Source organism: Symphalangus syndactylus, chromosome 23 (genome assembly GCF_028878055.3).
Source record: "Symphalangus syndactylus isolate Jambi chromosome 23, NHGRI_mSymSyn1-v2.1_pri, whole genome shotgun sequence".
Taxonomy (NCBI): domain Eukaryota; kingdom Metazoa; phylum Chordata; class Mammalia; order Primates; family Hylobatidae; genus Symphalangus; species Symphalangus syndactylus.
In genome coordinates, this window is record NC_072445.2 from 40,035,479 (window position 1) to 40,048,141 (window position 12,663).

At 54.5% G+C, this 12,663-nt stretch overlaps 1 protein-coding gene across 2 annotated transcripts; it reads left to right on the forward strand.

The window, feature by feature from the left end:
* Positions 1-673: 673 nt before the first annotated feature.
* On the forward strand, positions 674-10,835 carry LY6G5C (lymphocyte antigen 6 family member G5C). 2 transcript variants are annotated; one of them, XM_055264551.2, is made up of 3 exons: positions 674-7,233; positions 8,218-8,385; positions 10,380-10,835. In XM_055264551.2, exons 1-3 carry the CDS (start codon positions 7,113-7,115, stop codon positions 10,640-10,642), a joined length of 552 nt encoding a protein of 183 aa, XP_055120526.1. In that variant the 5' UTR covers positions 674-7,112; the 3' UTR covers positions 10,643-10,835. The 2 variants fall into 2 exon arrangements, 1 of the variants encoding a protein (XP_055120526.1); XR_010119090.1 differs by lacking the exon at positions 10,380-10,835 and having other exon boundaries at positions 5,377-6,012; positions 8,218-8,584.
* Positions 10,836-12,663: the final 1,828 nt, after the last annotated feature.

Consider the following 12,663-nt stretch of genomic DNA (forward strand, 5'->3'; position numbering starts at 1 on the left):
GTAGGTCAAGGCTGCAGTGAGCTGTGATCGTACCACTGGACTCCAGCTTGGGTGACAGAGTGAGACTCTGTCTCAAAAAAAAAAAAAAAGCAAATGGGGTGCCCAGTCTCACCTCCCATACCCTGGAGACAAAGGATACCCCTCCCTGGACATGGCCATTAGAGACTCTGCTGAACTGCCCCTACTGCCACTTTCCCCCATCTTACTGCATGTAATTGTAGAGAACAGTGGATGACCTGAGGGGCCCTTAGATACCTGAAATTGGGTAGGGAAAGGTAGGCTCAACATGTGAATTCTGAACCCCCCACCCAGGGGCCTCAGCCTACTTCAGATTACTCCCTATGCAATAAGGTTCAGAGCAGCTGTGTTTGTTTTCAGAACTAATCCCCACCCAGGGGTGGGACCAGGCCCCTGTCCACTCCTCACCCTATATAGCAAAGTTCCAGCAGTTCCAGGGGATGATCAGCAGAGATGCAGACCTCCCCAGTTGCTGGGGCGCTGGACCCTGCTATACTGGACACAAGGTGAGGCCTGAAAGTCCAGGCACCCTGAGGAGCTGGGCAAACTAGCAGGAAAGATGGCGCTGGGAGAAAGGAAAGTTAGACCCTGAACGGGAAACCTGGGAAGAAGTGGTTCCCAGCTGGGCCAAAAAGCCTCAACCTACGCCGTCTCATCGACCTAGGCTCCACCCTGAGTGCCTCCAGTGTGAGGTGCTGGACTGGCTCTGTGTTGCCTGCTTGGGTTGAGGGTTTGCTCCTAGAAGAGGCATGTGTTTCTCGTACAGCTGTCACAAGCGAGTGAGGGCTCCGGAGGTGGAGGGCCCAAGAGGGTGGGGAGCTCAGGCGTCAGCGATAGCCAGATTTCCATCCATCGGTCCGTCCATCCATCCATCCATCCATCCATCCATCCAATCAACAAGCCATTCCGGATTCTTCAGGAATCCAGTCATTCATTTATATTTAGGTTAAAGATCTTCCCCCTCTGCCCGGCCACCCACCGTCTGGGAAGTGAGGAGCGCCTCCGCCCGGCCACCCATCGTCTGGGAAGTGAGGAGTGCCTCCGCCCGGCCGCCCCGTCCGGGAAGAAGTGAGGAGCGCCTCTGCCCGGCCGCCCCGCCCGGGAAGAAGTGAGGAGCGCCTCTGCCCGGCCGCCCCATCCGGGAAGAAGTGAGGAGCGCCTCTGCCCGGCCGCCCCGTCCGGGAAGAAGTGAGGAGCGCCTCTGCCCGGCCGCCCCCGTCCGGGAAGAAGTGAGGAGCGCCTCTGCCCGGCCGCCCTGTCTGGGAATTGAGGAGCGCCTCTGCCCGGCCGCCCCGTCCGGGAAGAAGTGAGGAGCGCCTCTGCCCGGGCGCCCCATCCGGGAAGAAGTGAGGAGCGCCTCTGCCCGGCCGCCCCATCCGGGAAGAAGTGAGGAGCGCCTCTGCCCGGCCGCCCCATCCGGGAAGAAGTGAGGAGCGCCTCTGCCCGGTCACCCATCGTCTGGGAAGTGAGGAGCGCCTCTGCCCGGCCACCCACCGTCTGGGAAGTGAGGAGCGCCTCTGCCCGACCGCCCCGTCTGGGAAGTGAGGAGCGCCTCTGCCCGGCCGCCCCGTCTGGGAAGTGAGGAGTGCCCCTACCCGGCCGCCCCGTCTGGGAAGTGAGGAGCGCCTCTGCCCGGCCGCCCCGTCCGGGAAGAAGTGAGGAGCGCCTCTGCCCGGCTGCCCCATCCGGGAAGAAGTGAGGAGCGCCTCTGCCCGGCCGCCCCGTCCGGGAAGAAGTGAGGAGCGCCTCTGCCCGGCCGCCCCGTCCGGGAAGAAGTGAGGAGCGCCTCTGCCCGGCCGCCCCGACCGGGAAGAAGTGAGGAGCGCCTCTGCCCGGCCGCCCCGTCCGGGAAGAAGTGAGGAGCGCCTCTGCCCGGCCGCCCCGTCTGGGAAGTGAGGAGCGCCTCTGCCCGGCCGCCCCGGCCGCCCCGTCCGGGAAGAAATGAGGAGCGCCTCTGCCCGGGCGCCCCATCCGGGAAGAAGTGAGGAGCGCCCCTGCACAGCCACCCATCGTCTGGGAAGTGAGGAGCGCCTCTGCCCGGCCACCCACCGTCTGGGAAGTGAGGAGCGCCTCTGCCCGGCCACCCCGTCCGGGAAGAAGTGAGGAGCGCCTCTGCCCGGCCGCCCCGTCCGGGATGAAGTGAGGAGCGCCTCTGCCCGGCCGCCCCGTCTGGGAGGTGAGGAGCGCCTCTGCCCGGCCACCCATCGTCTGGGAGGTGAGGAGCGCCTCTGCCAGGCCACCCATCGTCTGGGAGGTGAGGAGCGCCTCTGCCCGGCCACCCATCATCTGGAAAGTGAGGAGCGCCTCTGCCCGGCTGCCCCATCTGGGAAGTGAGGAGTGCCTCTGCCCGGACACCCATCGTCTGGGAGATGAGGAGCGCCTCTGCCCGGCCGCCCATCGTCTGGGAAGTGAGGAGCGCCTCTGCCCGGCCACCCATCGTCTGGGAAGTGAGGAGCGCCTCTGCCCGGCCACCCATCGTCTGGGAAGTGAGGAGCGCCTCTGCCCGGCCACCTATCGTCTGGGAAGAAGTGAGGAGCGTCTCTGCCTGGCCGCCCCGTCTGGGAAGTGAGGAGCCCCTCTGCCCGGCTGCCCCGTGTCTGGGTAGAAGTGAGGAGCGCCTCTGCCTGGCCGCTCCGTCTGGGAGGTCTACCACGGAGGCCAGAAGCAATGTGGGGCTGGACGTGGTGGCTCACGCCTGTGGTCCCGGCACTCTAGGGGGCGAGGCGGGTTGATCACTTCGGGCTAGGAGTTCGAGACCAGTCTGGCCAACTTGGCGAAACATGAAGAATACAACAGACAAACCAACCAACCAACTCAATGACAACAAAACAGGTCTACCCTGGAGTCATACTCTAATTTTTTCTATTTTCCTCCCTTTCTGATCCTTTATCCCACTTTCTTTTTCTTCCTCTTCCTTCTCCCTCTTCTTTGTCAAATAGAGGATTGAGTTATTATCACTGATCCATATAAAGTCCCTCTCTCATTTATTTTAACTCCCACCCCCATTTCTATTCCCCGACTTCCCATGTGCAACCTTCCTAATATGTTTGATACGCATCTTTTTGTTTGTATGTATTTTTAGAAAATGTTTATTGTTTTTGTATGCAAAAAAAATTAATAAAAAAAAAAAAAAAAAAAGTACAATATGAAGATCCTCTCTCTGGTTCCTCTCTAGAACGCAGTCTCGAGCCGCTCCCCCAACAAACCATGGCTCTCTCCCGGCCGGGTCATCTACAGCTCCGCCCCTCGTTTGCCTCGCTCCATTCCCCTAACCTTGGCATTCTGTCCTCAGGCCCCGCCTTCTTTGTTTCGTCACTCGGTTGCTTACCCTCAGATATCCCTTAACCCTAGGTAGGAGCACTCAGGAGGGATACCGTCATCTGCTGCTGTCGCCATGGCGATTATTTCAACGCCCTGCCTCTTTACCCCAGGAAAACCTTCGAGGAACCCGTCACCATGGAAACGAACACTCTGGACTCTTAGCGCGCCCTGGGCTGGCCCTGCTGCGTGGACAGGAGAGGAGCAAAACGCAACAAAGACGGGATTAATTACTCGGAGGCGGCGCCCCCTCCAAAGAAGGCCCCACCCGGCCCCGGCCTCACCCCTCCCCGAAATAATTCGAGGAAATATTCTGCGAATACTGGGGGAGTGTCTTGTCCCCCTGTTCCCTCAAGGCCCACGGTCGCTTGAATTCCACGGCAAGTCCTCCCGGACCTCTCAGGGCGATCCCCTTCCGAAGCCCAGCCTCAGCCTCGCAAAGCCTCTAGTCGTTGGCCTTTTCGTTGCGATTATATTCGAGAGGGAGCTTCAGAGGGCGCCGTGAGGTTCCCCTGTGCTTCCCCTTTGACCTTTGCCCTCTGCCCTCTTCGCTTCAAGAGGAGCCCTGGCTCTCTTATTCTTTTTGTTGTTGTTGTTGAGACGGAGTCTTGCTCTGTCGCCAAGCTGGAGTGCAATGGCGCGATCTCGGCTCACTGCAACCTCCGTCTCCCGGGTTCAAGCGATTCTCCTGCCTCAGCCTCCTGAGTAGCTGGGACTACAGGCACGCGCCACCACTCCTGGCTAATTTTTGTATGTTTAGTAGAGACGGGGTTTCACCATATTGTCCGGGATGGTCTCGATTTCTTGACCTTGTGGTCCGCCCACCTCGGCCTCCCAAAATGCTGAGATTACAGGCGTGAGCCACGGCTCCTGGCCCTCTGATTCTTTTCGTCTATCACTCTGTGCACTCATTCATACATTTATGTAGGTGCCCCGCGTTCCTCCGCAGTTCTCCACTACTCTGGCTTTTCTCTAATACAATTTATTTTGTATTATTATTTCTTTAAGACGGAGTCTCACTCTGTCGCCCAGGCTGGAGTGCAGTGGTGTGATCTCGGCTCACTGTAACCTCCGCCTCCCAGGTTCAAGAGATTCTCCTGCCTCAGCCTCCCGAGTAGCTAGGACTACAGGCGCGCGCCATCACACCTGGCTAATGTTTTTGTATTTTTGGTAGAGACGGGGTTTCACCATTGTTGCTCAGGCTGGTTGCGAACTCCTGACCTCGAATGATTCCCCCACCTTGGCCTCCTAAAGTGCTGGGATTACAGACGTGAGCCACCAGGCCCGGCCAATTTATTTTATTTTTAAAGTATTATCATTGTTGTTATTTGAGACAGCAGTGGCGCGATCACTGCAGCCTCGACCTCCTGGGTTCAAGTGATCCTCCCACCTCAGCCTCCCGAGTAGCTGGGACTACAGGCGCACGCCACCACGCCCCGCTAATTTTTTTCAACTTTTTTTTGTAGTGATGGGGTCTCTCGCTATATTGCCCAGGCTGGTCTCGAACTCTTGGGCTCAAGAGATCCTCCCTCCTTGGCCTCCCACAATAATGGGGTTACAGTCGTGAGCCACTGCACCCGGCCTAATACAGTTTTTTGTTTTTGTTTCTGTTTTTGGTTTTTTTTGAGACGGAGTCTCGCTCTTGTTGCCCAAGCTGGAGTGCAATGGCACGATCTCGGCTCACTGCAACCTCCGCCTCCCATGTTCAAGCAATTCTCCTGCCTCAGCCTCCCGAGTGGCTGGGATTACAGGCGCACGCCGCCACGCCCAGCTAACTTTTGGTATTTGTAGTAGAAACGGGGTTTCACCCTGTTAGCCAGGCTGGGCGCGAACTCCTGACCTCAGGTAATCCACCCGCCTTGGCCTCCCAAAGTGCTGGGATTACAGGCGTGAGCCACCGCAGTCCGGCCCTAATATAGTTTGTAAATTCATTCATTCCAAGGCTCTTGGAAGGTGCTCAGTGGCGTGCGGTTTCCTCTCGAATTTCTTTCTTCCCGCAGTCCTTCTGGGCGGGCGTCTCCCGGCTGTTTCTTCCCATTTGCCCCTTTATCATCCTGAGACTGGATAATTCTTGGATAGTCTGGGAGGTAGCAGGGAACCCAAGTTCGGAGCCTCGACCGGAACCTCCAGACGGGAAATTGGAGCAGGTGGTGTCGTTCCTGGACGCTGAGGACCCCCTCCGCCCCTAACCCACAGCCCAACGATCCTAAAAGTAAAAACCCTGAGTTTCTGAGTCAAGACTGAGCTGGTGGGGTGGGGAGCGACTAGGCGAGGCTGGGGAGCCCAGCAGGTCCCCAGCGGAGAAAATGGGTGAAACGCCTGGGGCCGCGGTCTCCAGAATTCGCCTGGGAGGGAGAGTGGCGCTACGGCGTCGCCTTCCTGGGGAGCCGCCTCGGGCTCCGGATGTCCGCTGGGGCCAGACGCTTGGGTCCCGACGCGCGGTTCGCACTTCCCAGGTTTCTTCCCCAGGGAACAGAGCTTGAGCAGGAGGCCACCCCCGCGTCCTACCGGAGTTCTGAGGTGCGGTCAGGCGCGGAGAGCGGACGCCCAGCCCAGATTCTGTGGGCGCCGGAGATCAGGCCCACTGAGCTGCAGCTGAGCACAGGCAGGGCAGGAAAAAGGATGAGGTGGGGGAAGGCGCTGGGTTCCTGGAACCCCAAGGAGACGCTGAGCTGAGTACGTATCGCTTAGGATCCAGGTGTCCTTGTTTTGGGATGTCTGACAAGTGTCCCCAGGGTATGAGAAGTGGGACTGGGCACCCCCTATTAGCTTTTTTGTTTTTTTTGAGACAGACCACATGTTTCCTATCTTGGAAAATGGTGCCACTTCCTTGTGCAAGCCTACCCCTGTTCCCTCACCCCTCGTTCAGTCCAACAGCAAATCTGTCCAGTCTTCTAACTGTATCTCAGGTTCATTAGCCCCGCTTCCTCGTCCCTGCCCGTCTTCTGCCGGACCAGTCCGCCATCTTGTGACCGGACTCGGGAATAGCGCCCTACTTCCTGGCGGCCTCCACTCTTGACCCAAATGCAGTGTGCAGCCATGGCAATCTTTTTTTTTTTTGAGACGGAGTCTCGCTCTGTCGCCCAGGCTGGAGTGCAGTGGCGCAATCTCGGATCACTGCAAGCTCCGCCTCCCGGGTTCACGCCATTCTCCTGCCTCAGCCTCTCCGAGTAGCTGGGACTACAGGCGCCCGCCACCACGCCCGGCTAATTTTTTGTATTTTTAGTAGAGACGGGGTTTCACCGTGGTCTCGATCTCCTGACCTCGTGATCCGCCCGCCTCGGCCTCCCGAAGTGCTGGGATTACAAGCGTGAGCCACTGCGCCCGGCCTCCGGCCGGCAATCTTTTATAAACAGAAATCCGATCAAGTTACTCCTCTGCCGAAATCCCTCTGGTTGTGGTTCAACTGTCGAGGTGCTCCTGGCAGCACTCTGCCCTCCCCACATCATTGCTGGTTGACTTGTCTCCCCTACTAGACTGTGCCCTGTGAGGGTGGAAACTTTGTGCAGGGTTGTATCCCCAACACCTGATGCAGTGATTCAGTAAACATCTGTCCAATTAATAGGAAAGAAAGTTCCTTTTCTCATTCCCCGATTGCTGGTCCCCTTGCCCTCAAGCAGGATGTTATACCCCAGAGTGGCTGTGGGTGAGAACATTCTGCCCCTCTGGCTAGTCTGGCACTGATTTCCACCCTGAGCTGGTGTTGCCTCTCTCCTTCCTCTTGGCCAACCTCTCGTCCACCAATATAAGCCCAAACTGGAGGCCAGCAGGCAGTCATGCGTTTTATGGCAGGCCCTGCAAGGAGCCAGAGTCTGGGTCCGCCGTGCTTCCACAGCAGCCCCCAAGCCCTGTACACGGTCCTCTTAATAGTGCTGGTCATGATGAGCTTGGTATTTGGTAAGTGGCTCCAAGGGTTCAGAAGGGTCTCCTGGCCTGGATGGAGAAACCCACAGACACCAAGCGTCTGGGTACATCTGTCCAGGATGCTCAGGTAAACCCATGCAAGAGGAGAGATGGGATGGATGGGTTTGGTAGGGAATGCCTGCTCATGGACTGATGTGCAATCTGAAGATTTTTTTTAATTTATTATTATTATTTTTTTGGAGATGGAGTCTCGCTCTGTCTCCCAGGCCGGAGTGCAGTGGCAAGATCTCAGCTCACTGTGACCTCCACCTCCCGGGTTCAAGTGATTCTCATGCCTCAGCCTCCTGAATAACTGGGATTACAGGCATGAGCCACCACGCCCAGCTAATTTTTGTAGTTTTAGTAGAGACGGAGTTTCACCATGTTGGCCAGGCTGCTTTCGAGCTCCTGACCTCAGGTATCTGCCTGCCTCGGCCTCCCAAAGTGCTGGGATTACAGGCGTGAGCCACCGCACCCAGCCTCTGAAGGAGATTTCTAGTGACCACCCCAGGGCTGTCTCACTTCACAGCAGTGACCTGAATAGAGATACTGAAGGAATCCTCTCTGGATCTGAGGGCAACATAGAATATGGAGGGTCAGGGAGCGTGCTGGATGAGAAAACCAGAATCCACAGGATAGAACAAGACTGAGACTAGCCTGCTGGGCTCCCCACTTGGCTGCAAAGCACCAGCCACAGAGACACAGGATTCAAAGTGTTGGTTTAGCACTTTCCTCTGCCTCACACCAAGTGCTCTGCTGGGTCTGCAGACTTGTTAACATGTGATCTGGCCTTAGGACCAGAGGAAAAGGGGGATGTATGTGTATGCAGTTGGGGAAGGAAGCAGAGAATTGGGGCTTTGATGGTTTTCTGAGACAGGAAGGGAGGGAGCAGTGGGGTTGAGTGGCCTGGAATCAGGCAGTGGTGGGGTGTGAGGTAGAATGGGTTGTGAGTGGGGTCAGCACTTCTCTGTGTTCTAGGTAAGTTTGTTCCTGTCAATTGGGAACCCCCTCAACCACTTCCATTCCCCAAATACCTGCACTGCTACCGATGCCTCTTGGAGACCAAGGAGTTAGGGTGCCTTCTGGGATCTGACATCTGCCTCACCCCGGCTGGCAGCAGCTGCATCACTCTCCACATAAAGAACAGTAAGTGGCCTTCTCCTGTCATGGGCCCAGCACTCTCCCAAACTGAAACTCTCTCAGCCTCCTAAGCTGCACCCCAAGTCTTGCTCCCATAATCCCATAAGACATTGCTCCAATCCTGTCTTTTTTTTTTTTTTTTTTTTTTTTGCTGCTGCTCTGTCACCCAGGCTGAAGTGCAGTGGTGCAATCTTGGCTCACTGCAACCTCCACCTCCCCAGTTCAAGCAATTCTTGTGCCTCAGTATCCCAAGCAGCTGGGATTAAAGGTGCATGCCACCACGCCCAGCTAATTTTTTGTATTTTTAGTAGAGATGGGGATTCACCATGTTGGCCAGGCTGGTCTCGAACTCCTGACCTCAGGTGATCCACCCACCTCAGCTTCCCAGAGTGCTGGGATTACAGGCATGAGCCACCGTGCCCAGCCTCTCTTCCCTTTTCTTCAGAGCCACACTCTGTCTCCACTTCCACTAACCTTCTCTCCTCAATCTGTAGCTGAATACCTTCTACCCTATCAAGGTGCGTAGCTTTGACGGGGACCCTCCAGATCTCCAGGTGCCCTTGCCTGTCCTCAAGCTGCCTGCTCCCCCATCTGTCTGCAGTTACTGCTGGTGTTGCTCTTCTCCTGCATCCTCCACTGCTTCTTCAGTCTCCTTCATGGAGTGTTTTCTCTCTGACCCTTAGTGGTTCATGTTCACCAAGGTTTGGTCCTTAGCTGTCTTCCCACTTCATATACTCAGAGGATTTTATCTGCTTTGCTGGCTTCAACCAGCAACCACATACCACTTCCTTCTGAATGTGAATGTTATGTCAAACCGCTCTCATATCCCGTTGGCCACTGGACATCTCCCTCGCTGAAAATTGACTCCTTCCTGAGGCCTGCTCTTCCACCGACCCCCCACCTTTCTTAAGTTAGCAAAAATGTAACACATAATATGTGCTAGCCACTGTTCTAAACACTTGCAATCTGCTGAGGCAGGTATTATTACTATCTGCATTTTACAGATGAGGAAACAGGTGCAGAAAGGTCATAACCTTGCCTGAGTCTCACAGATGCTGAGCCAGAATTTGTGATGGCTCCAGAGATGGTGCTCCCAACAACCACTGCATGCAGCTGCCTGTGTTCAAATCCTCTTACTACCCTTTTAACACAGCCGATGCACAGATATGGGTCAAATATCAGAGTATACAATATCATCAAACCGAAGTCTCCCGCTACTACCCTAACCCACCTGGCTCCTCTGCACATGTGACCACTTTTTTTACTTTCTGGATGATCCCTCCTGCAATCTTTTATGCACATTCCACCCTGCACAAATATGCTGTTTACTGTTTTTTCACCTCTTCCCCCCAACCCCCTCAAGATAGTAGCATCCCACTGTAAACATTATTCCACATTTAACAGTTAGGGGAACTGAATGTTCCGATATCAGTTTGTAAACAGCTTCCTTGTTTTATTGACCTGCTGTATACTACTCCATAACGTGGGCATATCACAGCTGATTTCCCCATCCCACTATTGATGGGCATTTTGGTCATTTCTCTCAAGCAGGGCAGCAGCAAACATCCCTGAACATGACTCCTTGGGATGCAGGCACAAAGATTTTTCCCTATTACATATAACAGCAGCAGACATCATCTTATTCTCTTACTTTTGGTCTGAAAAGTAAATGACAATACACCTCCTTCCTGCCACCCAATCTCCAAAACATTTCCCAGCTTTTTCTCACATGGTCCTATGGTGCTAGTTCTCCTCACTTGGCTCAGTAATTCCCAACTCCCCCTTCAACCATTACATTTCATATGGCTCTTTTCCTCCAGCCTTGCATGGGAACTTCAGTGGAGTTCCATGGCTGGTGAACACTGGGCATGTCCACCCATGCCTAACTACAGGAATCTTTTCTTTTCTTTTTTTTTTTTGACTTATGAGTGCGGGGATGAGAGGATTTGGGGCTCTTCCTGGGGACTTCCGTATCACTGGTGCCCACTGTCCCTCCCCAGGCAGCGGTTCTGATGTCATGGTGAGTGACTGCCGAAGTAAGGAGCAGATGAGTGATTGTTCAAATACCCAAACTTCTCCGGTGTCTGGCTTCTGGATATTCTCTCAATGCTGCTTCCTGGATTTCTGCAATGACCCTCAAAACAGAGGGCACTATACTCCTTATTGTGACTGCAACAACCTTTGGTGTAAAATTCCACCAGTTTCCAGCCACCTTCCTGACTTCTATCTGGGCTTGGCCAGGACTTCTAGTCCCTCATACTAGCCCTCCTTGCTGCCCTCCTTGCCTCCCTCCAGTCACTGGACCCCAGCCTTGGCTCTTCCTCTTGGTTGATGCCTTTCAGCACACTTACTCCTACTCTGCACCCCCAGCCCCACTGCCCACCAGGTTTCCTCTCTTGTCCCTAGTCCCTGGATGTTTCTCCCAAATAAATTTGTGTGCAAACTGTTTTAAGGGACCCACCAGCTCTGCTGAGCTGTGCTCTTGTCCTGCCTTGGTATGTGATTTGCTCTAGACACAAAAAGAGGAAGAGGAAATGAAAACCCTCCTATGGTGAACACCAGAAAGTTGGTGGGCATCCTCAGCAGTGCTGTCAGACCAGAGCTGTGTGGGGGCTGGGGGGGTTTAGAGGGCTATGTTGGTGGGAAGGGGGCTGCGAAAGGACCAGGCCCAGGTAGAAGGAGGTGGGTGAGAAGGCCACTCTTTCTTTTGAGACAGTCTCACTGTCACCTAGGCTGGAGTGCAGTGGTGTGATCTTGGCTCATTGCAACCTCTGCCTCTCGGGTTCAAGTGATTCTTCTGCCTCAGCCTCCCGAGTAGCTGGGATTACAAGCACATGCCACCACGCCTGGCTAATTTTTATATTTTATTAGTAGAGACGGGGTTTCACCATGTTGGCCAGGCTGGTCTCAAACTCCTGACTTCAAGTGATCTGCCTGTGTTGGCCTCCCAAAGGGCTGGGATTACAGGCGTGAGTCACCTCCTGAGCCGAGAAGGCCACTCTCAAAGAGACATTAGACCTATTGGAGTCCTGGTCTCTTCAATTCTGGGCCAAGTTCTTCAGGGTGTCTTCCAGGTTGACCTGCTATAAACCTGGGCCTTTCTCTGTCTTATACTGATGTCAGAGGTCATGGAGAAGGGTGGACCTAGCAAGGTGGGGGTTGGGGGGCACATTAAGGGTTTGTACCTCTCTTTGTACTCCAACTGCCTCGTGACTTAATTATCATTGGTTTGGTGTTTTCCGTCAGAGTACAGGCCAAACAGATTTAACACGTGTGCAAAACACTGTATAGGTAAAAGTAGATACGTACGATGCCATTTCCATCAAGCACAGACAGAACTCATCTAAGCTGCTACCAGTCAGGACAGCGGCTACCCAAGAGCTGGGAAGAGCACCTGGGAGGGAAACAGAGGCACGCTTGGCTGCGGGTAAAGGTCTCCCGCTGACTTGGTGGCTGGTTACACAGATGTGTGGTTTACAAAAATCCATCTTGTGATATGTGCAAGCTTCTGAATGTTTTGCCAAAAAGGTTTGAAAATAAGTAAATCAGCCAGGTGAGCATGGTGGTGTGCATCTGTAGTCCCAACTACTTGGAGGCTGAGGCAGAAGAATCTCTTGAGCCCAGGAGTTCAAGGCCAGCTTGGGCAACATAGCAAGAACCTTAGAAAAAAAGCTGAACATTGTGTATGCATTTGACTCTAGGGCAAATATATGTTTTTGAGGGGGAAAAGGCCTTAACTTCCACTTGTGTATGCACATTTACATGCGTTTTCTCAGTCATCTGAGGCACTCTCCCCACTTGACAGGTGACCAAGGTGAGGCTGAAGAGACTGACGTACCCAAGTGGTAGAGGAGCTGGGATTGGGCCTCCCAGCCACAAAGCTGCACTGCTTTTCAGAAACAGGTTTCAAAACCCAAGCACTGGGCTGCAAGACTTGGAAGGGCAGACACCTGGCTGTACTCATCTGGGAGTCCTGCCGCTCAATACCAAGCCTGACTCAGAGCAGCGTCATGTCCAGCATGTTAATCCAGTGTATGGAAAAGGCTGTTGTATCCATCATTGCTTTCTATACATTTGCACTATTTCAAAATTAAAATATTAGCATGAAGATCCAACCACTGCAGCCCAACATCAGTGCTCGCAGCACTTTACCCCTCAAATTGGGCCCCCCCAGAGGGCATCCTGGATGCCAGAATCCTTGAAAAGAACTAAGGAATGGCAGGAGTCCAGGGCCCCAGCAGCAGGTAACTCTGGGATGTGGCTCTGGGTTCCTGAGTCTTTCTG

Excerpts from the sequence above, each read along its gene's own strand:
- LY6G5C (XM_055264551.2), top strand. The coding sequence starts at position 7,113 with ATGCGTTTTATGGCAGGCCCTGCAAGGAGCCAGAGTCTGGGTCCGCCG. Across the intron at positions 7,234-8,217 it reads CATGATGAGCTTGGTATTTG|GTAAGTTTGTTCCTGTCAAT; the intron begins GTAAGTGGCTCC and ends TCTGTGTTCTAG. Across the intron at positions 8,386-10,379 it reads CACTCTCCACATAAAGAACA|GCAGCGGTTCTGATGTCATG; the intron begins GTAAGTGGCCTT and ends GTCCCTCCCCAG.